We start from the raw sequence: 25120 nt of genomic DNA, 5'->3' as shown, positions 1-25120 counted from the left end.
TCGTCCCGGTTTTACCGGGACAGTCTCGGTTATAACAGCATGTCCCGGTGTCCCGGCCGGTCATTCATTTTGTCCCGGTTTATGGAAGACAAGAGAAAATAACTTTATTATTATTTTGTTTAATTATAAAACATAATATAATAGTATAGTATTATACATAGAATTTGGGAATGAATTTTATTTAAAAATTAAAAGTTATACAGCTGGTATTGAATACAATTCATTCAACCGAAAAGTATGAACACTAGGTTATTACTAATAATTAATAAATGTAAATGCAGTAAATGTAGTTTATGTAAAAAATTGTATTGGTTAATACATTTTTCAATTAAAATATGGTATATTATTAATTTCCGTATAGTTATATAAAAAAAGTTTTTACTATTTTTATTAAACTATGATCGCTCAACAATTACAATTGAACATGATAGTAAACAAATTATACGAAAAAAAAGGTTATTCATATTGATGTCCCGGTTCGGTGTTTTTAAAATCTGGCCACCTTAAATATAGTACATTAGTACATTACTACTATATAGTCAGCTGACAATGCTGACATAGATAATGGCAAAAATAAAATAAATATATTATCTGTATATATTCCGTGGTTGTCCACCTTGATTATAAACAATAACAAAAATAACCGTTGCCTCCTCCACCGCAACACCCGCCGACCATGGTTGTGGTACACGACGTCGTCCGCCGCCCACACATCTACGCAGTGTTTATTGTTTATGTTCCGTCAGCTGATTACGCGACCGAGTTGTACGATACACACAATATAGGTATAATATGCCAGTCCTAGTGTCCTACTGTTGTAGCAGTTAGTGTTTCTTTTTTTTTTTTACTAGGCTATTTCGCAGTTTGCAGCAGCTAGCAGCTGATTTATTTATACTTGATAGAATTTTATAAATACGTTCGTAATCATTTCCTCGCGCTGTTGTAATATTATTATAGTCGTTCCGTCGTTTAAAGGCCAATCGGTCGTTTACGCAATTTTTTTTTACAATTTTTTTTTTATTTTTATTTGTTGGCTGAACGGACGGCTATGCGCTTATGCCATTGCCATCACTCTCACTCTCGGAGACGGACGTCTTTTCCGTGCTATAGTCCCGCGATATTTTAGTGTTAGCGTTTATGGTTTTATTTATTTACCTTCAATATTAGGTAATTTAGGCGTGAGAGAAAATGTTAACGTTGGACGTCGTGCCCGAAAGGTCACTGGGATGTGAACAATGGGAATTTGTCCTGGGTAAGTATTGACAATGATAATTGATATTATATCTGCTTAGTACGGATGGCACTCTCACTAAGTCCTCGAAAATCGTCGAGAACTGACATTTGCACACAGATCTCGAATAATTTGATCTATTGTAGCTTTACAAAACTATATCTGCAGTTGTGTTAAATTTTTCCGAAATTGTGCAGTCTGGAAACGAGATACCATTTAGAATGTGTTAATTTTGTAAAAGACTATGCAGATTTCTACATAGTATTGCATTACAACCTGTTGACAAAGTGATATTTATTATTTACTTCTGACAATTCAAAGGTCAAACAATTCATTCAAATGCTATGACTGGAAAACTAACTCATTATTTTTGAAAAATATAAATAGGTACCTATTGTTATTAAAAATTTAAGTTTAAAAAAAAACAGATTTACCAACTATTATTTATGTTTTAAATATTTTATTCAATTTATTGACATCTAAGCTCAAATAAATAGTGTAACTAGGAATTAGGTAAATAGTTAAATTTTTTATTAGTCTAAAATTATTATATTTTTTTGTTATAAAAATTTGAAATCTAATGGATTTTAATAAATATTAAATATAGCTCTGATTTATTTCTTCAATTAATGAATCATAAACAAATCACATATTTAGAAAACATGCTAATAAAAAAAACTAATTAATATCTATCTAAATATGTTTTTGTTATTAGGTATGCACTTTTGTCAAGCTGTAGCAATAATTCAGTCTCAAGTTGGTATTATAAAAGGAGTTCAAGTTTTGTATAGTGATAAGGTAATTACCTAGTTTCTATTATATTTAATAATTTAACTATTTTCATATATTCTTAAAATTATACAGAACCCTTTAGATATTGATCTCATATTAGACCTTCCTCAAGATGGTATTCGATTTATATTTCATCCTGTATTTCAGCGTTTAAAGGTAAACTAATCTATAATGTCTTAATAATATAACACAAGTCAATTTTGCATTATAACATTTTTAGGTGATTGAAATTGTTAACCTGAAAAATATTAAACTAAAATATTGGCAAGTATTCAACAACATTCATAGTTATGAATATTTTTGTTCATATTACAAAAACTAAAATAAATTCCTTTTCATTATTTTTATAATTGTATAGTGGTATGGTGTTCAATGCTCCAGAGGTGATGCCGACCATCCAACAAGTGGAACATACATTTGGTGCTACTCATCCTGGTGTTTTTGATGCTGAAAAACAAACATTTACATTAAACTTTCGAGGAATTTCATTTTGTTTTAATGTGGATTCTAAATTTCAGGTTTAATTTATATTTTTATTATAAACACTAATATTATAATTAACATTTTTATTTTATATTTAAGGCTGGTAGTGCTCAGTGTGGTCTTGGATCTTTGCAATTTGCTAGTGGAACATCCCCGAATGTCAGTCGTGTTATTATATACTCTGGGAATCCACTTCCTGGACAAGATATTTTAAATATTCCATCACATCCATTATCTTGCTACAAAGGGTTAACTTATTTAGAACGATTAGAAGTTCAAAGAGATCTTAAAAATACAAAAGGATTTATGATACAATTATACTTGGAAGGCTCTGGTAATGCTAAATACAGTTATTGATTTAAATAGTCATTAATTCAAAATTAACTACAAATCATATAGGTTCAAACCGTGGACGTAAAGTCACTTATAATCGTGAAATTAATTTTGGAATGTCATGTCAAGATGTTACATCTATGTTAGGCACCCCTTCACAGGTTTTTTATAAATCTGAAGATAAAATGAAAATACATTCACCAAATGTTCATAGACACATATCTGTTCCCAGAAGATCGGATTATTTTTTCAATTATTTCACCCTGGGTTTTGTTAGTATCTTTTTAGTATATTTTTAATAAAGAGATTAGTTTTAATATTTATTAATATAATTTATAGGATATTCTTTTTGATGCCAAAACACACAAGATTAAAAAATTTATAGTGCATACTAATTTTCCTGGCCATTATAATTTCAATATGTAAGTATTTAAAGTTAGAAATATTTTAGGAATAATTTTTTTATCATTGTTTTTTTATTTATTTTTAGTTATCATAGATGTGAATTCTACATTGTTTTAACTTCAGAAAAATCAAAATATAATCTGATCAATGATTGTAAAAAATATGATAAAAAACCAAAGCCAATTACTGTGAATACATTTACCAAATGGGACGAGATATCTGAAAGACTAAAACATAGTGAAAGACCTGTTGTGTTAAATCGTGGTTCATCTGAAAACTCTACCAATCCATTTGGATCAACATTTTGCTACGGTTATCAGGACATGGTATTTGAAGTTATGCAAAATCAGCATATTGCTTCTATAACATTTTATAAGAATGACATTGAAGATGATGTATGACGAAAATTAGTTGCCACGTCCTACCCAGTGGCTTTAATGTGTTTTTATAACCAATCAGTCTTTTACCATGATTAACAGTATTTAAATATTTAAAAATTGTATTGCATACCCAATCAGTGTACAAAAAAAAAAAAAAAAACTCATTTAAATATAATATAATTTGTTTATACTTTACACAATACATATTTAGTCTGAGACTAAAACAAATAATTTGTGTGATCCTATACAAATAGTTTTAAGTATAAATTCAAGTTTCATTAAAAATAAAATGTTATCTTTTTCCAAATCTTTTGGGGGAAAAAAAAATTGTGTTCAAGTAGTTTTTAATTTAAAATATAATTTAATGTATATACATACCAATATATTTTTATTTCTATAAATGTTTGTTAAGTGTTCTTAATAGTATATTTATTTATAAAAGTGTAAACACATCATTAATTGTTATACAGTTAATTTAATTTACTAAAATTATATTTATTTGTTTGTATAGAATCTTGACAATTTTTATTACCACTGTCTAATTTATTTAATTAATAATTTTTTTCTATATAATTTTATTTTAATATTCATTAATTTAGTCAAAACTACTTAATTAGATAATCTAAAAAATTTTAAAAGTGCGATGTATGATCTCAAACAAAATAATGTCACATCAAAATATTGTTTATTAGTGTAAGTGCATGTTCCATATTTTTTCAATATAGATAAAGCAATTGAGCGATCTATATAATTTATCACTTATGTATTTTAAATGTTCAAAATTATTAATTGTATTTTATTTGAATTTAGATAATATCCATGTATCTAAAATAAGGGCCTTCAATCTCTAAATTTATCAAAATGTTCAATGTTGTGATAGCAATAGTATTTACAAATGTATAACTTTAAATTTATTCTAATATATATATATAAATATATTTTATCAAATCGCATAAGTTATTAGTTTAACATTTTTTAAAACTTAAAATACGGATTATTCCAGGATCCATTACCACAATACAAGTTGTTTGATGTTTATAAAACATACGTTCAATTCTTGAATTTTTGTGAGCTCATTATTTGCATAGGTTTTACCTAGTACACAATCAGCAGTTATTACTTTTCTGTGGAATATGTTAAATTTCTGAAGTTGAGATAGCAATGTATTTCAAACTTAGAAAGATATGATGTAATAACTTATGTAACATATTACTTTCATATTACATACATAAAACTAAGAAATAACATTTGTAATTCCTTACTACATTTTTAGAAGAAAAAGTAATATTTCTAAAAACATAAATATTTTTCAAAAAAAAATACATCTAAGTAAGTGGATTTTCAACAAGTTACTTTGATTATTACCATTTTAGAAGTCATAAGTTATTCAGTATCAACTACAAGTAAACATCATAAACAGGATTCTCATTTCTCAAGAATGTATTATTTACAAACAAAATATACGAATACAACATAATGTGATGAAGTGTACTTTCTGAATAACTGATTTAACCGTGTTGATTAATATTGAAGCAAATTGATTTAGTGGACTTGACTTTTCTTTAAATTTGTATTCAAAAGCAAGTCATGAGTATTTACAATTAGTATACCGTTTGTGAATTAAAAAGAAAAAAATACAAATACAACCTTTTTCATTATTCTCAAGTACTGATAACTATATTTAAAACTTAAAAAGTTAAGGATGCAGATAGTTATATAACATTTTCATATTAAGAAAAAAGAAAAATTTAACACATTTCACTTTATTTTTAATTTCTTTAGATTTTGAAACCATTCAAATAATAATAATAAAAAAAAAATACAATTGACAATCATTAACATAATAAATTCTGTTATAATTATTGCTTAAAATGAACTATTTGTAAAATAATAAAATACATTCAGGAACTAAACCAAGTGATGTTTCTCAGCAATTAATACATCTAAGTTTCTTTTTGTTTCTTAGTCATTAACAATATTTGTGTTTAATATATATTTAATGTATTTTCTGAGTCTATTACAATAAATTATAAAATACCAAGGACAAAAACTAAAACATTAGCATTTTAAAATGTATTTTAACCTAAAAGGATTTACATTCTCCAAAAGGTTTTATTTTTAAAATAAGGTTCATCAAAAATTGGTCACCTAAGTACTCGAACCATAAATAGTGTTACATAGTAATTATTTGGTAAATAGCCAATTCACAGTTGAAACTGGAATTTTAAATATGTTATTAATTACTTATAACTAAACATACTAGCACATAATATTAATATCCAGTCATAAATCCCATCAGTGATCAACATTTTAATAAGTTTTTGACAGCTACAAATTGAAAATAATCAGATTTAAATTTACATATTATTGTATTACCTATGTAAATACACAGTATTATTGATTGATATTTTGTAACGGAGTAAGAAAAAAATGTAATTAATTAATTAAAGAAACTTATAAAAAAATTTCCTATTCACTTTAATTATTTCTAGTAACAACTATTAAATGTTATATTTTATAGATTAACTGAGTAATCAAAAGATTATACACAATGTGTTCCATAAAAAAATTAAGAAAATAGTCTTTTTTTTTAATAGAAAATATTGAAAGTATATGATTGGTCAGCAGTTTTAGGTATTATAAAACTTGCCAGTTAGGGAATTCAATATGAACATTGTAAGAGAATGACACTATTAAAATAAATATTATTTAAATACAAAATGTTTGAAAAATAATTATATGTATGTATAAAAAGAAATTCTTTTCTTTTCTTTACTCTGAGATACCATTTAAAACTTCACAATCATTAAAACTACAGACTGTATCAGTTGTTGGAAGTGGAGATTCTGATTTCGAACAATTATTTCTTGGACTAAATCTGGTCCATTCATCCATGGATTCATCCAAAAATTCAATACTGTTCAAGAATTTTTTACCTAAATAAAAAATTTAAGATAATAAGACCAAATGTTATAAATGTTTAAAATGCATTAATAATTACCAGAAAATCCCCCAACGGCGTACAATCTATTCCCAACTACAGCAACTCCTACATTTGCACGAGGTGTTATCATATTTGGACCAGGAATCCACATTCTTTCATTTGGATCATACATTTCAGTAGTAGCTAGAGATTGAGTTCCATCAGAACCACCGACAACATATAATTTTCCTGTAGAAACATAATAAATATATTATTAAATTGAATTGGTGATGTATGTGAATTTTATATAAATTAAAAAACAAAAAAAACTAAATATTAACCTTTGATATGCGCAAGTCCACAACCACGTCTAGGTGTAATAATTGGTTTAATAAATGACCATGAATTTGTCTCAGGATCATAACACTCCACAGTATTTAAACAATTCCAAGTATCACAACCACCCACAACATACACTTTACCATTCATTGCACACACACCTGCTTGGTTTCTTCCTAATTTGGTTTAAAATTTGTATTAACTTTTTAATTTTTTTTATTAAATTCCTGCATTTTAGTCAACCTTACCTGTTTGTAACGGAGCAATACTAGTCCATTTATTTGTGTTTGGATCATAGACATCACTTTGTTTAATTCCAACTTGACCATTCCATCCACCAATGCAATAAATTTTACCATTCAGTTCACAAACACCTAAAAAATTATATATGCATCTTTGGCAACTTAAAATATTTTGTATATCACCAAATTAATTATTTACCAGCATTTGATCGAGCCAGTGGTAAGGAAGTCACAGAAATCCACTTTTTTTTAATTATGTCATAACATTCAACTGTAGATAGTTCTGTTGTTCCATTGCAACCTCCAACAGCATATACTTTGTTATTCAATACTGCTATATTAAATCGCCCACGGGCCTCACACATCGGTTCAATAGTTTCCCAAACATTTTGTTCAGGATCATAAGACTCTACGTTTTTTATACATTCAGTTCGATCATAACCTCCACATACTAATAAATTGTTGTTAAAATTAGCACAACCAATAGCACATTTTCCAGATGACATAAGAGCTAAAGCACAATAAAGATCTGGCAATGATTCTTGTGACTCAGCTCGGCTTTGCAATGGTGAAGGTTGAGTAGAAGGTGGATTTGATAACATAGATATATTTAGTTTTAATTTTATGCTCAAAGAACATAATTTACCTTTCAATGAGGCCAAAGCAGAAAAGGTATGTTCTAAACACAAAATATATAACAGTAAGATTTATTTATGATAGATTAAAGAATAAATAGGTACCTCCAACACAAGTAACACCAAGTATAGTCCAATCACTATCAATAAAACTTTCTCTCCGTTCATGCATTTCACGGTTGCATATTAAAACTCTAGATTTAGCTGGTTGTATTTGACCTTTACGTCTAGTCTAAAGTATACAAATATTATAGAAAATAAGTCAATAAAACAATTATAAATTTTTATGTACCTTAGGAATAGATGTTGATTTCTTGGATAATTTTTTATAATCCTGAACAATTTCAGTATCGCTTAACTCTCCAGATGGAAGTTCTGAACAATCCTGCAATATGTTATCTAATGCCAAGTATAACATGTATGTCTAAACAAATAAATAAATGATTATGATTTTAACTTAATCCAAATACTGGTTTTTAATATTTTACTTTTTCCATAAGACCATTAAAGAATGTTGCTGGTTCATTCTCATCATAACAACGTTTAATCCAATCTAATACTAATTGAGATACAGAATCGCCTGTACTCAAAGTCATCTCTTGTTTTGTTTGACTTAAAATTTCTATTTGAATGCATGGTAATGAAAGGAAAGTTGAAGTTTCTGCAATCTCTTTCATCTAAAATTTTTAGTTAGAGATATAAAAGAAAACACAATCAATTATTTTTTACAGTATTAAGCTTACGTGTGCTGATATAAATGAGTTAATTTGGTTGATAAATGATATACTTGTTGATATACAAGGAAGAGAACGTATCTCAATACAATTATCAACATTTAAGTATTTCAGCATAAAACTAGCCAACTCTTTTGCAATACGGTCCATTTTTAAGTAACAGGCAGCTTGAAATATTGATTTTACTTGATAAACATTTGCTTCTAGACTGAAAAACATAAAAATGAATCATTTTTATTGTTAGTGTAAATCTTAATATTTTAAAAGTAAAAAAAAATAGCACCAACCATGATTTAAAATGTAGGATTTGGAAGAAACCCAAGCACAGACTTTTTATAGCATTGGAAAGGTACGTTATTATATTTAAATAATTTTATTAAGAAACAATAAATTTAGTTATGTATTTAAACATGCAACACCCATCCTATTGTCTCTTAATACAAACTGTGATATATTATTACTTATTTGAATTAATTAAAATGTTGTACCTATACATTATTTTAAATAATAATAATAATAATAATATATGACAAGCGTTAATCATTTCAATACTTTTTTTTAAATAAATAAAATAATATCAATAAAACAATTATTTCAGAAAATAATAAAAAAACTTTAAGTTTTGGTAAACTAATCAAAAAAAAAGCGGGTAAGTCGTGTATGTCGCTCTGCTGTACAGTAGGTTACAAGTGGGTTACTGTAATGGATGGAATTAAATTTGAATCCAATGATATTATATCATTGTATACAAAAAACGATTCTGAGCGAAGACGGTTGTGACAAAAAATTGTGACGACTATGTATTCCTTTTATTTTGCAACTGCTATTGTAAAAATATGTTAGGAGCCTTGTATTAAATTTTCAAATCTTAGAATTAAAAAGGAAAACTTTTATGAATTTCTATCTAAGATAATTTGAACATTGCCGTAATTTTTACGTATTTAGTCAAAATTTGAACTTTAAATGTTTATAAAAAAAAATTGTGACTATCTATTTCTTTTATTTTTCAATTGCTATTGTAAAAATATATAATGATCCTTGTATTAAATTTTCAAATCTTAGATATAAAAGGAAATTTTTTTATGAATTTCTAGCATAAAATAATTTACGAATATTCGTGATTTTTACATCATATGTTGTAAAAATTCAAACTTTGAATGCTTATAAAAAAAAATTGTGACTATGTATTTCTTTTATTTTTCAACTTCTATTGTAAAAATATGTTAGGAGCCTTATATTAAATTTTCAAATCTTAGAATTAAAAAGAAAAACTTTTATGAATTTCTATCTAAGATAATTTGAACACTGCCGTAATTTTTACGTATTTAGTCAAAATTTGAACTTTAAATGCTTATAAAAAAAAATCGTGCCTACGAATTTTTAATATTTTTTAACTTCTATTGTTACAATGTGTTAGAAGCCTTGTATTAAATTTTTAAGCTTTTCTACCGAACAAATACATTTTTATCGATATTTATAGAAAAAAAAACTAAAAAAGTTGAAAAATTAAAATGTCAGTAAACAGCTCAAAACATCTAAATATTTTGAAAATTTTATCAAATATATAAAACGCCTATATAAACATTCAGTCAAAATTTCAAGTATCTGCGGTAATTTGTTTTAGAGTTACACCAAAATAAAGAAATCGCTAAAAGTGAAAATCCAATGTTGTAAAAATTTAAATTTCAAATGCTCATAAAAATTTAATTTGAATTTCCGGTGGAATTTTTATTTGTGATAAAGATTGAAAAACTTGTAAGGGATCTTGTATTAAATTTTTAAATCTTAGATTTAAAAAGAAATTTTTTTATGAATTTCTAGCTTAAAATAATTTGTGAATTTTCGTGATTTTTACGTATTTTGTCAAAATTCAAACTTTGAATGCTTATAAAAAAAAATTGCGACTATGAATTTCTTTTATTTTTCAACTGCTATTGTAACAATATGTTAAGAGCCTTGTATTAAATTTTCAAGCTTTTCTGCCAAACAAATAAATTTTTATCGATATTAATTTAAAAAAAACTAATAATGATCGAAAATTTGAAATGCCTATGAATAGTTCAACTTAAGTCGAAATTTTTCAAAAATTGCATGGTGGATAGAATATACTTATATAAACATTAGGTTAAAATTTCATGTATCTATGGTCATTTGTTTTAAAGTTACATCAAAAACCAAAATCGATTTTGTCGAAAAATGAGTGTGCGTAAAATTTCCCATTTTTTCCTTAATTTTTAGTTTGTTTATTCCGATTATTTAGAAAAATATTGAGAATTTTTTACTTTTGACCCCCAAAGTACCAACTAGATTCACTTTCTGATCGAACGAGGTACTGAAGTTAAAAATCGAAGCATTTTTACTGCTCCAAAACGTGATGACAGACACACAAAAAAAAAAAAAAAAACACACATCATGGTAAAATCAATACATTCATCGCTCCGCTCAGAATCTAATAGCTTTTTTGATCCCTAATTTTATACATGATGATTAATTATCATTTAGTTGTATATTAAAATTATTCAATATTCATACTGAAGGTTAAAAATATTATAAGGTATTATATATGAACTTTAAGTATAATAGCCTTTTGGGAATATTTTACATTTTTTTGAATACTTTTTTGTGTCAAGACTCAAAGAAGTGTAAGTTATTATAAGGAAAACATACTGATGGTTTTAATTTGATTCAGTATTTAAATCACATTCATTTTTTCAATGTTTCTACTTAGACATCAAGAAGGTAATGCTGTTAGAGGTTAGATAAATAAATGGTAGCGACAATGCGTTACCGAGATGTGTAGGTGTATTCGATGAGCTTCTCAACAGCAGAACAATCGCTGAGTGGACCAGTAGCATTCAGTGTATATGTCGTTATTGCTTCTCGCTGTGAACCTTTCTTTTCTTCATCATCAGTGCTAAACATCTCCATCAGAAACCGACTCGAGCTGGCCAACACAGCACGATGACCGTGCAACTCGCAATTTCCCACCTACACACACTCATGGTGGTCGGTCTACATTTCAAAATAGTCAACACTTCCCATCCAACCCACAAATTACAAAATAATTTATTCAATAAAAATTAAAAAAATTATAATTAAAATTCCCATACCAAATCTTTAGTAAATCTTTTAAATTTACCAATCTAATTTTATTATTTTTTTGTTCTTAATTGCATAAATTATCTCAATTTGAAGTACTCAAATATTAAATAAAATTATAACAAACTTATCAAGGCACAATAAGTTTAAACTCTCATAATCAATAATTTAACTTACGTTTAATATAACATCACAAAATGTTCGACTTTTGCGCATCATGTTAAGTGAATTTAGTAATACCATTTGATGATCTTCATCTTCCATCACAAACATAGCTCCCGTATCACAGCCATTTAAATCTGGACTCATATTTTTGCCTGCTACAACTTTGTCTTTGTTATTATGCCCATCTGAAATTCAAACAATTCAATATAACTATAATAAGTAACTTCGATGTAACTTATAAAAAGTAAACCTAACTTATTTTCAAAATAACCATTTTATAGATTTTAATATTTTTGAAACTTATTTAAAAAATTAAGATAAATAATAATTTATTAAACTTCCTGTATGTTAAAAATATTCACAAAAGATAGTTTGTGAATATTATGGTGTATGTAAGATATACCTACACCTAACTCCGCAAAATTACATTAAAAAAAAAAAAAAAACAATAGAACATGAATAAATTAGCTATTGTATTTAAAAGATAGGACGTATCATAAGTTGAAAAAAAAATATCAATAAGTTACAACAAGGACTCTTGAAAACTTTTAGAGATAACTACAAATCTTACTCAATAATCGTATGCTATTTATATAATTACAATAAAACAAAGATATCTACTTTTTAACAAGAACTAAAAATTATCAACAGTTAATTTCTTAACATAATTAAAGTTACATTTTATAATGAACTAAAAGTCACAATAAATATGGTATAAAGTTTGTTGACATAAAAAAATGATGCCATAGCGACCAAGATCACTTTTTATTTTAAAATATAAACTCTACTTTAATGACACCAATACACCAAAAATAAAAGGGTATAAGGGTTGATGAATTGATTTCACAGAAGCACTACAATACAAAAAAAAGTGGGGTAAATAGAATAACCTTGATTTAAACGATAAATGAGGCGCACAAATAGACTTGTCCCTCTTCTTTCTTAGGAGTTTTAAATACCTTGAAGTAATATATTATAATATATTGGATTTACTTATATTATCAGCTTATTTGATATTGACCTTGTACCTAAATATCATGACTAGTTTAAATTAATAATACCATTGATTATAAATACATAATACATAATCAATGATAATACATATATTTATTTTAAGTTTGTGTATATATACGTTTTATTGATTTTTGAATGAGGAAAAAATCCAACTTCGAAGTCGAACATATTATCTATCAAACACTACTGTGTAAAAAAACAAAAATACTTAAAAATAGGCTGGTCAATAATATTAAAATTAATATCGGAGTATTGACTGTACGTTGTTAAACTTCTTGAAAGTAAACTTATGGGCTACGGGTAAAAACAAATCAGCATATTATCTATTTTTTATATAACATCGTATTGGCAAATATTATTTTAAAACAAGCCACTAATAAGATAACTTAATATGTGTATCATGTTAATGATGTCATAAGTTTCTATTACCATTTCCAAATCAATAATTAATTAAATTAAATTAATATTATGTAATATGTTCAACATTTGACAACTAAATTATATTGTATAACGTTACATTAAAAAGCTTAGCAGATAAAATATTCTCACTTTTAAACTGTTTGATAATAATAGAAATGTAATAGCCGATAGGTCAATGGTAAATGAAAATGACTACAAAATTAAACTGTGTTGGTTCAACGAAAAGTAAATTAGTTACATTTCATTCCAATATTAGACGGTGATAATGTACATTGATACTACACGAACCTTAAGAGGACGTTTCACCCGCATGAGTTGTCTCCGTCTTACAAGTGCGTAACATTGCAAAAACTGTTTCGCGTGGGTAAGAACCGAGAAAGATACGGTTATAACTAAGAAACGAAATTTTCACCACATAAAGAAGAGAATTTTGTCTGTGCAATATCGTTTTATAATACATTAATTTTGTGTTTTTTAAGCATGAATAACTTTTTTTGTAGTTCTGATATCGAGAAAATAAAAACGATATTGCACAGACAAAATTCTCCTCTTTATGTGGTAAAAATTTCGTTTCTTAGTTATAACTGTATCTTTCTCGATTCTTTCCCGCGCGAAACAGTTTTTGCAATGTTACGCACTTGTAAGACGGAGACAACACATGCGGGTGAAACGTCCTCTTAAATTTTTAATAAAAATTACACGAGTACACGGTAATTTAATATACTTAACATGATAACATTTATATTTAATGTAATAGGGCCAGAACATAAATATATAACACATAAATTGTGCATAATAAGACAATGTAGGTAACCTAGTTTAGTTGTTTAGTATCTACTTTACAGGGTGATTGATTTATCAAACAACACTCATTATTTCAAAAAGTATTGACTTTTTTCAAAATATTTTTTTACATGGTTTCAAGTTGTTAAAAAATAATATTTTTAAATATTTTTTATCCTTATAATTTTTTGTTTTTTACTTTTTAGAATGACAACATAGTTTTAATCTCATATTCCAAAGCAGAATATTTTTCTAAGTATTTTGATACATAAAAATCGAATTTGGGGCTAGTAGCTTATGAGTTATAACTTATAAGTATTTAAAGTTTAGATTGGCAGAGTGGAGTGGTACGTGGTTACCCCGCAAAATGTTTGTCCACTATTCTGCTTGTCTAAACTTTAAATACTTATAACTCATAAACTACTAGCCCCAAATTCGATTTTTATGTATCAAAATACTTAGAAAAATATTCTGCTTTAGAATATGAAATTAAAACTCTATGTTGTCATTCAAAAAAGTAAAAAACTTAAAAAATTATAAGGATAAAAAATATTAAAAATATAATTTTTTAATAAAAACGTTGGTTTTTTAACAACTTGAAACCATGTAAAAAAATATTTTGAAAATAGTCAATACTTTTTGAAATAATGAGTGTTTTATGATAAATCAATCACTCTGTATACATTATATACCATTGATGTTGAAAATACTAATTAATATTATTATAATTAAATTTAAGCAGAACATTTTATTCAAAAAAAATATTTTATATTATCGTAAAATTCTACACAATAAGTAATAGCTGAAAGCGTTTAATCGTATAATAAGCTACATTAAAGTATTTGCCCAATCACTGATATTTTGGCATAAATCATAGGATATAGGTTGAATTCAAATTTCATAGATTCGGCTCAACATTATAGTCTATGTTTGTTGGATAGGGAGAGATAAGACCTTGTAAATTCTTGGAAGAACAGCATAATAATAATAGATCGGAAACACACCAAAATTCCTGATTATTTTTGACGAAATAAGGTATGAATTCATTACTCAATGAAGAATTGTCATGAAAACTGGTTGAGTTTTGAAATTTAGAATTAGTAACATTTAAATTTTAAATACCGGTTTTAATTATAAATAGGTACACGCTAGCACACTAGGTACCCTAGATTAAATATTATACCTAGTGCCTACCATATTTAATCGATAACACTATACACTATAAATTATATTCCGACTATCCCAGGTATAACCACAAATCACAATACCACATAAAAATAGATTAAATGTGGTGATCGTGGCTCACCATAATATAATATAATACCTATATTATAAAATACAAATTTAAAATTTTCTGATTGTATGTGTTAAATCATAGTGAATTATAAAAAGTACAAGTTTATAAGTATATGCCCACTGACGACTATCCAAAATATTTAAGATTATTCGAATGCGGAATTGCGGACATAATCCTAAATTCAGTAGCGGATCTGAAGATCATTTTAGGAGGGGGCGAATTAGTATCATAGATTGATAAGTAATAACAAAGACGTTACTGAATACATATTTCCGATTTTCATATTAAAAAAAATACCTTTTGTATCATTTATTTATGAGTTTAATGTTATATCTATGACTTATGAATTTCATGTTCATTTTATCATATGGCGATATAATTTAAGTAAAAAAATTCCCTAGGGAGGGGTAATCGCCACGTCAACCCCCTCAAATCCGCCACAGCCTAAATTTCAAATGGATATAATTGCTGTAATCGAATTATTATATTATAACCGGTAAAGAATATTGTTCAGATGCACTGCAGAAATAGACTAAAAATTGATTAATTCCAATTAATTTAGTAATGCCATAAAAACATTTGTAAAAGATAAATTATAATGGGTTTAAGAAAATACTGCAATACAAATTGTTACGACGCCGTAACCAACCGAATTCAACTATGAAATACTGTTGACTATTCACATAAGTAATAACCATTATTCAATGTTTGAATTTAAATACATTTATTTTAATAGGTACAAATTAAAATTTGTGCTCGATAATAACACAACGCTTGATAATAGAGATTCGCGTAGTAATCATTATAAATATTATTAAGGTCAAAGTGGTGTTTTAAACTAAATGATACGCTTAGTCAATTAAAACAACAATATCACGATCCTACATTATTATAAATTACAATACAAATCAAATTTCAATAGATACCATATTGTAATTTTATTGATATATTTTTGCATATACCATTATAAGATATATCTACTAAATAAAAATTTATAATACTTGATTGTTTATTATAATAATTATATCGGCAGTATTTAGACAATGCAGTGTTTGCCTGCATACAAATAGTTAATTTTATAGACTACCCATTTTCATACTATATATTTTGTAAAAAAATTAATCTTAAAAATAGTTTAAACATAACTCATAATTCATTATTAAATAATATAAAACATTGACCACAAGTGTATTCTTTTTGTTAAAAATAGGATATAATATCTGAACTATAAATTTAATGATATACAGGGTGTCCCACAGAGATCTGACATTCTGACAAATGAAATAACTTTTGTTCTAATCAATATTTTAAAAAAATTTCTTTTAAATATAATTTATAGACACTTGCTTTACATTTTTAGAATACATTTTTTATTTTTTAATACTGAAAATAAAAAACTTAAAAATTGATAAAATTTTTTTTCGAAATATTCAGTATAGCCAATTTGTAAATCTGATTTTTAGGAAAATTTATATGGTAAAAACAAACACTTATTAAAGTCAAATGGCTGATTTTTTACAATTTTTTTAAATATCAATATTTTTGTTAAGTAAATTACGATCTAGTTTATGTTAGAAACCTTGTAATTTCAAATAATTATAAAGTTTTTTAAAAATATTTTATAAGAACATTTTTAAATAAGTGCATGTTAAAATCGAATTATTTTTTTTATTGTATTTATTTTAATAATATGTGATGTATAAACTATAAATTACTATAATTCACCTAACGAAAATATTGATATTTAAAAAAATTGTAAAAGATCAGCCTTCTGACTTAAATAAGTATTTTTACCATATACATTTTTCTGAAAATCAAATTTACAAATTGGCTATATTGAATATTTCGAAAAAAAAATTTATCAATTTTTAAGTTTTTTATTTTCAGTATTAAAAAATAAATCTAAAAATGTAGCGCAAGTGTCTATGGATTATATTTAAAAGAAATTTTTAAAAAATATTGATTAGAACAAAAGTTATTTCATTTGTCAGAATGTCATATCTCTTTGGGACACCTGTATGATGTATATTTAAATTATATTCAAAAAATCATCAATATTTTTTATTTATTTTAGTCTATTCTGTGTTATTACTTTATGATACAAAATTAGAATTAAATAAAAAAACAATCAAATATTAAAGTATTTTGTATAGTTTAAATTTAAAATTATCAATGTAAATGCATTAATGCACAGTACAATGTGGTTATATCACTTATAACCCATAATGTTTTAACTAGAAATTATAAAATTTGGATATGAATTATTATTTACAGATGGAAATTATATTATAATGGAACTTATTAATATACAATTCTTGCATACCATTTACAGTTAATCTTTTTTTCTAATATCTCTGCGTATCTCTGTAAATCAGTATTCAAAAAATTAAACCTTCAAATTAGGTTTAAAATAAATTATAAATCAAGAAGATTGGATTAGCCATACAAATCTAGTGTCATATACTCGTATCATATTATCGTGTAAATTATTTATGAAGTCCATACACCTATAATTTTAGAGTTTAAGATATTGTGAATTAAATAGGTACTTACAAAACAGAAACATAGTTTCTTATTAAGTAAAATATTTACTTTAATCAATTTTTTTCTGAAATTAGTAAAAATGTTTATTAATTAATTAAAAATTAAAACTATTACATTATACCAAAGTATTTATCAAATCAAGATATAAAGTATTCAACATATTAAAATAAATCATCCAACGCAACATTACCAGGTATCTAATTTTGTATTTGCAAAAATAATTTCAATATAGTACTAAGTATGTGCATTTTCCAACTCAAATGTATCTACCAAGATAAATATTTAAAATATAAGGTTGGACGATGAAATATTATTTTAATTTTAAATTTAAAACATGATCAAATATGAATCATAAATGATAAATTAATAATAATAATAATCTTTCCTTATTTAATCCTTACATAATCTTCATAATTTTTCATCTCTTCAGAAACTACATCAAATATAAATTAGTTTGTAATTTATTAATAGATAATAAAATTTTATTTATGCATTATAATATACAATTTAAGAAATTTAAATGATAGTATTTTGTATTTGTTGTAACTTTGAAGTTTGAACATATTATTAAAAACACATATTATTTAAATTTAACTATAATTGAGCCATCATAGTTACACTAGAAGCTAATAAAAAAAAAAAAAATATTTAAAATAATTTAACAATAATATTCTAAACCAATGATAATTTAACCAGTCAAACAGATATATCATAACATTTTATAACTATATGCATTGATAGGAACATACACAAATGTATTCCTTCAAATGTTAAGTTAATAAAGTATCATTTAAAACTTTTATTATTTTATAATCCTAATTATTTGCACATCTACATATCAATACAATTTAAGTATCTGCATGAGTGTATCTAATTTTCAATACAACTGAACTGATTTTAACTGACAGAGAGGGGTCTAACAAAGAATCATCTTAATTCTAAGTTATTTTTTACCCTAAAATTAAAGCCCTTAGTTGTTCTGTAGCATTTTTTTTTTTTTTTTTTAAACAAATATTTATTTTGCTAATTTCTGGTTGAAAAATTGGTCACACAGATATAAAAAATTAATATTTACCTACCTATTATTTAATGTAATAGTCACAGGGAACTAAGTATACTTGTAAATATAACATTCTGTTGGTTTACAATTCATTATTTTTCATAAATAACAAATAAAAATTTATAATATTTCAATACATACTTGACAAGAAACCGTTGGTCTGTGCGTGATTGTTGTTATGTTCCATTTTTTGGCAAATGAACGTGTGGGTATAATAATACGTAAGTTGGCAAACCAAGATACACTCCAGCTTAAGATCTAGTGACAACGAGGAATACAAAATAATATTTTAATTACTATAATAAAATCAACGAGCTCAATAAATTGTACCACAGAGTGTAGCTATATAGTGACAACTGTTAATCGTATTAAGAATGCAAAATCCCATTGAATAAAAACACACGCACTGTCTTAAGTATATACGCAATAGTATTGCTCGATTACTTACTTCAGAAAGGTTAGAGTAGATTGTTTCCTTTTTTTGTTTTTTAATAACTGTTATTCACTACTACAGAAAAATAATTGATCGATCGAGAATGCCGAAAAGCACATGTTGCGTCTTCGGCTCCGGTCACGAAAATAGAAGAGTACGACCGTTCGTACGTCGTATTATCGCCAACGACGCCAACGGGCAATGCACTAAAAGTAATGTAGCTGAATTAACAGAGGTTTTGGGTAGCGGGGTAGCCCGAGTTCTGAGGACCGACGCCGGAAGGATGGGTTCACACACTCCAACATGACCCCCCCACTCAACCGATGCGCCGCTTCGAACCAAGTTTTCAGTTGGATCATCTGTAAAAATCATTACCCACATCCAGGGACCTTGTATGAGATTGCCGCGCTTTCTAACGTCCTTGGATCTAATGCGATATCAGAATTCTGAGTAGAGCACTATAGATGTATAGGAGCGTCTAAACACAGAACTGAACCGTGACCGTTTTGCGCATGCGCTAGTGACATTTCATAAATTGAAATCTCTTATCTGTTATCAGGTTATTACAACCATCTTATCTTATATCTATGATTACAACTTTTAAAAAATAAAAATCGTTTAATTATATTCAAATAATATTGCAATTTTGAATTTACTTGTATTAAATATACCATAATGTTGGTCTATTTGCATACATTTGTTTGAAATATAGTCTAAAGTCTTTAGTTTCAGGATCATTCATCAGTTTTATTTCATCAGATTATTTTTCATTACACTGCCTGTGAACAAGACTTATATTATGATGTATAATATTGTTAAATTTGTATCAGGTAATAATATGTTATAAACTTATATTATTATATATTTTTAATTATTAAGTTTTTATGTTTTATAGGAAAAAATTGAAACTAAATGTAATGAACCCAAACTAACAATTCTTTACAAAGATGGAAGATTGTATGCTTTAAAGAAACAGAAAAGTAAATAGTAAATAGTAAATAGTCATATTATTTTCTAAATTAATAATAATGGTAAAAATATTAAAAATTATTTCTCTATAACAAGATATAGAGTAAATGTATAGTGTTAATATAATGTCCCTAAAAAGTATAAAATGGTTTTAATTATAATGTAATACATAAAAAATAATTGAGTAATAATAATAATAATCAGTCTTTAGACTTCATCAACTAAAATGTATAAACGAGATATAGAGTAAATGTATAGTGTTGATATAATGTCCCTAAAAAGTATAAAACGGTTTTAATTGTAATATAATACATAAAAAATAATTGAGTAATAGTAATAATAATAATAATAATCAGTCTTTAGACTTCATCAATTAAAATGTATAAATTAGTGTTCTTTAAAATATGAATGTTCCACATCATTTTCCTGCAATATTTTTAATTTTTTGTTTAAAAAGGTGTCACGTAGATCATTACTTTCAAGTTCAGAAGGTTTAAACAAATCGTTTTCCGGTTTTTTTCGCTTTGATTCCAATGTTATCCCTAAAATTATACAATATTCTACCAACTGTCACACCTTGTGACAACTTTGCAGCGACTTCATGTTTTGTTGTAACTGGTAAACCAATGTGTTGCAGTTCATTTTCTTCATGTCCATAATGTTCTTTATAAAATATTATATTACAATTGTTTTGGTTTAAGGGCTCGAATAATATTATATGACTTGTACAATTTGAGTTTATTTTTTTAGTTCCTTGTGACTTTATTAACCTTTTTGAATTATCTTTTTCTTTATAGGTGCCAGATCGACTACATTCATAATAAGTTCTACAACCATCATTGCATTTTCTTTTTCCGGTTTGGTGTGAATATTGACAGTTATGTTTTAGTTCATAATTTTTTAACCAATTTTGAAACTCTAGAATTTAATTTAGGATATTTTTTAGTACATTTAATAAATAAATAAACATTATATTATGTCATGGTGTTACCTGATACACTAGAAAAGTGCATTATTTCTTCTTTTATACACATTCCATGTTGTGTATTTAGATGTTCAATAAGCAATTTTTTTTTTGAAAATGTTTTGTCCATACAAGATATACATTTAGTTAACACTTTTTTTTTTGTTTCACTACTTACATTGTGTTTATTTAAAAGATGTCTGGTCAATGAAGACTTGGTCGAAAATTCTTCTTTGCATATATCACAATTAATCGCCATTTTGAACATAAAGTTAAAATAAAATAGGAAACTATATTTTTTGTTTAATACTATACTGTATACTTGATCAAAGTTGCCTGTCATTATGGTATGATCATAACTCTCATGTAATTATATATAGCTATTTATAAAACTTTTATTAGGAAAATTTTAGTACTGTAAATAAAAGATAAATACAAGATCCAATAAAAATATTGTATGTAATAATATGTTTAGGATTACCATGATGTTATAAGAATTGAAAATGAGCTAATATTATTTTACAAAATTAATTTCCACAATTGTATATTTGTATTAATATTATTCATATTTTTTTATATAGGTAAACAGTGATAATATGTCTTATGAAAAATAATAAAAAATTCTTAATTTTTATTCATAATTTAAATATATTTTTTTTATTCTTTGATTATCTAGAAAGGAAATAATAGGTCAAGAAAATACAAAATATAAATCTAATATAAAATAATTAAATATGCGCTTTATTAACTTAAAACATTTTACTAACATGTAATATTTAATTTATTCTAATAACAAAAACAATTTTGTATTTGAAAATTCATTATTTATGTAATTATAAAATTAATAATTCATAAATATAGATTGACAATCTTTCGGATCCATAGCTCCAAGAGCAGACAGCGTCCAATCATCTATTGTATGATGTAACATACAACATGTTGTCTTGAATATTATTGTTGACATTGACATTGAGTTTGGCTGCCATCTTACACTATTCTGCGTATAACTGCTATTAGATTATAATTAAAACCATTATTAATTAATTTAGAAAATAATATGACTATTTACTATTTACTATTTACTTTTCTGTTTCTTTAAAGCATACAATCTTCCATCTTTGTAAAGAATTGTTAGTTTGGGTTCATTACATTTAGTTTCAATTTTTTCCTATAAAACATAAAAACTTAATAATTAAAAATATATAATAATATAAGTTTATAACATATTATTACCTGATACAAATTTAACAATATTATACATCATAATATAAGTCTTGTTCACAGGCAGTGTAATGAAAAATAATCTGATGAAATAAAACTGATGAATGATCCTGAAACTAAAGACTTTAGACTATATTTCAAACAAATGTATGCAAATAGACCAACATTATGGTATATTTAATACAAGTAAATTCAAAATTGCAATATTATTTGAATATAATTAAACGATTTTTATTTTTTAAAAGTTGTAATCATAGATATAAGATAAGATGGTTGTAATAACCTGATAACAGATAAGAGATTTCAATTTATGAAATGTCACTAGCGCATGCGCAAAACGGTCACGGTTCAGTTCTGTGTTTAGACCATTGAACTATATGATACCTGGAATGCTCACCAAGCAGTGTTGCTCGAAACGGAATGTTAGAACGAGATGGGACATACTAATGGTGTTACTATCTTTGTCTTACACATTGCGCTAATATCTTAAATTAATTTACCACGGTCCGCGATATTTTTTTAGACTTTAGTTTGGTTCTTAAAATTTGGTATCTTTATATTTTATTTTTTAACTTCCACAAAATATTTATGATTACATTGATAGAATATAAATAATTATAATTTATAATTTATAATACCTATAACAAGTATTGAAAGAAGCATGCTTTTCTTGTGGACTTAGTGTCCATTTGTCATACAAATGTAAAGGAAGTTTTAGGGAATTGTATGTTAAATGTTGGGAATAAAATATTAAGTTTTAAATCTAAAGTTAGACGGTTTTAATTCATAACTATAAGCATATAAAATGACGAAAATCTGATTTTTATTAAAATAAAAACATAGTATTTATAATATTATACATAATTGAAAGAAAAGTTACTTACACTACTTATCTGAAGCTGTACCTACAACTTACCTCAATTATTGTTCTTACTATTTCCTAACTTAATTTAAAATTGTATATGTATAATCTAGCTACGATTACTACTGGAAAGATCCAGTAGGTAAACTAGAATCTTCAATAGATTTTTGTTATACATCTTGGCCAAAATTCCCTAAAATAAATAATTATTTAAAGATACTATAAGAAATTGTAGATACTTTAACTATAGTCATAACCTTGAAGTTATATAATGTGTAAGTTATTAACTTGGTAACTTATGTTGAGTTGACTTCAGCTAGATATTTTTCCTGTAATGACAATAAAACTATATATTAATAAAAATATTTTACATAAAATAAACTAGCAAAATATTCAATTGTATAAGGAACCATAGCAAAATATTATAATTGATTTATTACATTTAAAAGCATTCATACAACCATTAAAGCATAATAAAAATAAAACCATACACCAAAAATTTACAATATTAGATTATGATAAATAAGTTTAAAAAAAAATAAGAGTATAAATAAGCAGTAATGTTGAAATAAAAGCATACAATAAAAATAATTATTAATTATAAAATAAATCAAGCTCAATTCAAATTTAAATGTATTGAACATGCACAAAAGTTTAAAACAAAGAACAAAACGTTAAACGAACGATATTATTATTATTTATTGGTAAACAGTGTCGTATTGATAGTGTGATAAAAAGAGATAGCAACACCATTCTTATCTGCTGTCTTTTTCTAACAGGCTATCTCGGTTATGTTTACATTGGTCTTATGGCGGGTGAGCATTCCAGTTATCATATAGTTCAATGGTTTAGACGCTCCTGAAGTGAGTAGTGACAGCCGACTGGGAATCCGAATGGCTGCAAGATGGCCGACTTCGTTATCATTATCAGTTATCACAGATTTTACTATCACTTCATTCTCAATCACAAAATAATATATTTCTTTCCCTTATTTCTACCCGAGTTGTATTCTAATTTCTAAGTAGTGTGTTCTAAGTCTAATATACTAATTCCAAGTTTAGAATTCTAGTGACAGTAAAGTATCTAATTGCTCTATCTTATTTTAAACACTGAACAGGTTAAATGAACTCACTACATCAAATACTTCTGAAAATATTTGTGTTTTTGAACGAATGATTATCAAAAATTACTAATTGTTAAAAAACTTGCCTGTTTAATTAAATGTATAATACTGTGAAAGTTTACACCACTACTCGAGTTTAAAATTAAAAAAAATTTTTTTTTTATAAATTTATTAAGGCTGCGACATCAAAGGTTTTTAGCCTTTTAAATGTTTTATTCATCCCTTTCCTTTATGTACTAACCTGGAATATTGTTTTAAATTGTATTTTATTCAATTTTTTTTTTTTAATTATGGTTTTCGTTTATTATGTTACGGAGGCCTATGGATGTCACTCTCGGGATATATGGATTTTTCTATGTATTATGAAGGGTATAGCTTATTAATAATTAACTGGAATATCATCATTTTTGATAATTATAGAATATTAATAAACTTGAAATTATAAACAATATAATATAATATATGTATTATAATTAAGCGGAGTAGAGGACGGACAAACATTTTGCGGGGTAACCCCGTACCATACCACTCTGTCAATCTAAACTTTAAATACTTATAACTCATAAACTACTCGTCCTAAATTCGATTTGTATGAATAAAAATACTTAGAAAAATATTCTGCTTTGGAATATGAAATTAAAACTCTATGAACTTAAGAAAAGATAAGGA

At 25.8% G+C, this 25120-nt stretch overlaps 2 protein-coding genes and 2 long non-coding RNA genes across 10 annotated transcripts; 2 read left to right on the top strand and 2 right to left on the bottom strand.

The window, feature by feature from the left end:
- Positions 1-806: 806 nt before the first annotated feature.
- Positions 807-6561, top strand: LOC107168236 (PHAF1 protein CG7083). Its single transcript, XM_089228441.1, has 9 exons — positions 807-1252; positions 1947-2029; positions 2096-2179; positions 2244-2287; positions 2382-2541; positions 2606-2840; positions 2906-3111; positions 3179-3261; positions 3330-6561. Exons 1-9 carry the CDS (start codon positions 1189-1191, stop codon positions 3643-3645), a joined length of 1275 nt encoding a protein of 424 aa, XP_089084567.1. The 5' UTR covers positions 807-1188; the 3' UTR covers positions 3646-6561.
- Positions 5372-19592, bottom strand: LOC107172116 (influenza virus NS1A-binding protein homolog). Of its 3 annotated transcripts, XM_089228438.1 has the most exons (13): positions 19328-19592; positions 19021-19137; positions 11774-11946; positions 11286-11485; positions 8507-8705; positions 8252-8440; positions 8056-8187; positions 7869-7995; positions 7328-7807; positions 7135-7260; positions 6889-7062; positions 6626-6796; positions 5372-6560 (listed from the first exon to the last, which is right to left on the bottom strand). In XM_089228438.1, the coding sequence occupies exons 2-13, from the start codon at positions 19064-19066 to the stop codon at positions 6397-6399; spliced, it is 2181 nt and encodes a 726-aa protein (XP_089084564.1). In that variant the 5' UTR covers positions 19067-19137; positions 19328-19592; the 3' UTR covers positions 5372-6396. The 3 variants fall into 3 exon arrangements, with proteins under 3 accessions (XP_089084564.1, XP_089084565.1, XP_089084566.1); XM_089228439.1 differs by lacking the exons at positions 19021-19137; positions 19328-19592 and adding an exon at positions 17829-17856; XM_089228440.1 differs by lacking the exons at positions 19021-19137; positions 19328-19592 and having other exon boundaries at positions 11286-11531; positions 11774-11914.
- Positions 19593-19794: 202 nt separating this feature from the next.
- On the top strand, positions 19795-21868 carry LOC149055007 (uncharacterized). Its single transcript, XR_016192125.1, has 3 exons — positions 19795-20142; positions 20208-20292; positions 21079-21868. It is a non-coding gene; the product is annotated as an uncharacterized LOC149055007 (long non-coding RNA).
- Positions 21869-21965: 97 nt separating this feature from the next.
- On the bottom strand, positions 21966-24221 carry LOC149055006 (uncharacterized). Of its 5 annotated transcripts, none has more exons than XR_016192122.1 (5): positions 24128-24221; positions 23383-23657; positions 22479-22582; positions 22329-22413; positions 21966-22255 (listed from the first exon to the last, which is right to left on the bottom strand). It is a non-coding gene; the product is annotated as an uncharacterized LOC149055006 (long non-coding RNA). The 5 variants fall into 5 exon arrangements; XR_016192123.1 differs by lacking the exon at positions 24128-24221 and adding an exon at positions 24013-24029; XR_016192124.1 differs by lacking the exon at positions 24128-24221 and adding an exon at positions 23769-23938.
- Positions 24222-25120: the final 899 nt, after the last annotated feature.

Source organism: Diuraphis noxia, unplaced genomic scaffold (genome assembly GCF_037042655.1).
Source record: "Diuraphis noxia isolate RWA-SAM2 unplaced genomic scaffold, SU_Dnox_SAM2 contig0005, whole genome shotgun sequence".
Classification (NCBI taxonomy): Eukaryota; Metazoa; Arthropoda; class Insecta; order Hemiptera; family Aphididae; genus Diuraphis; species Diuraphis noxia.
The sequence above is the reverse complement of the archived record's forward strand: the minus strand, read 5'-3'. Positions and strand labels throughout refer to the sequence as shown.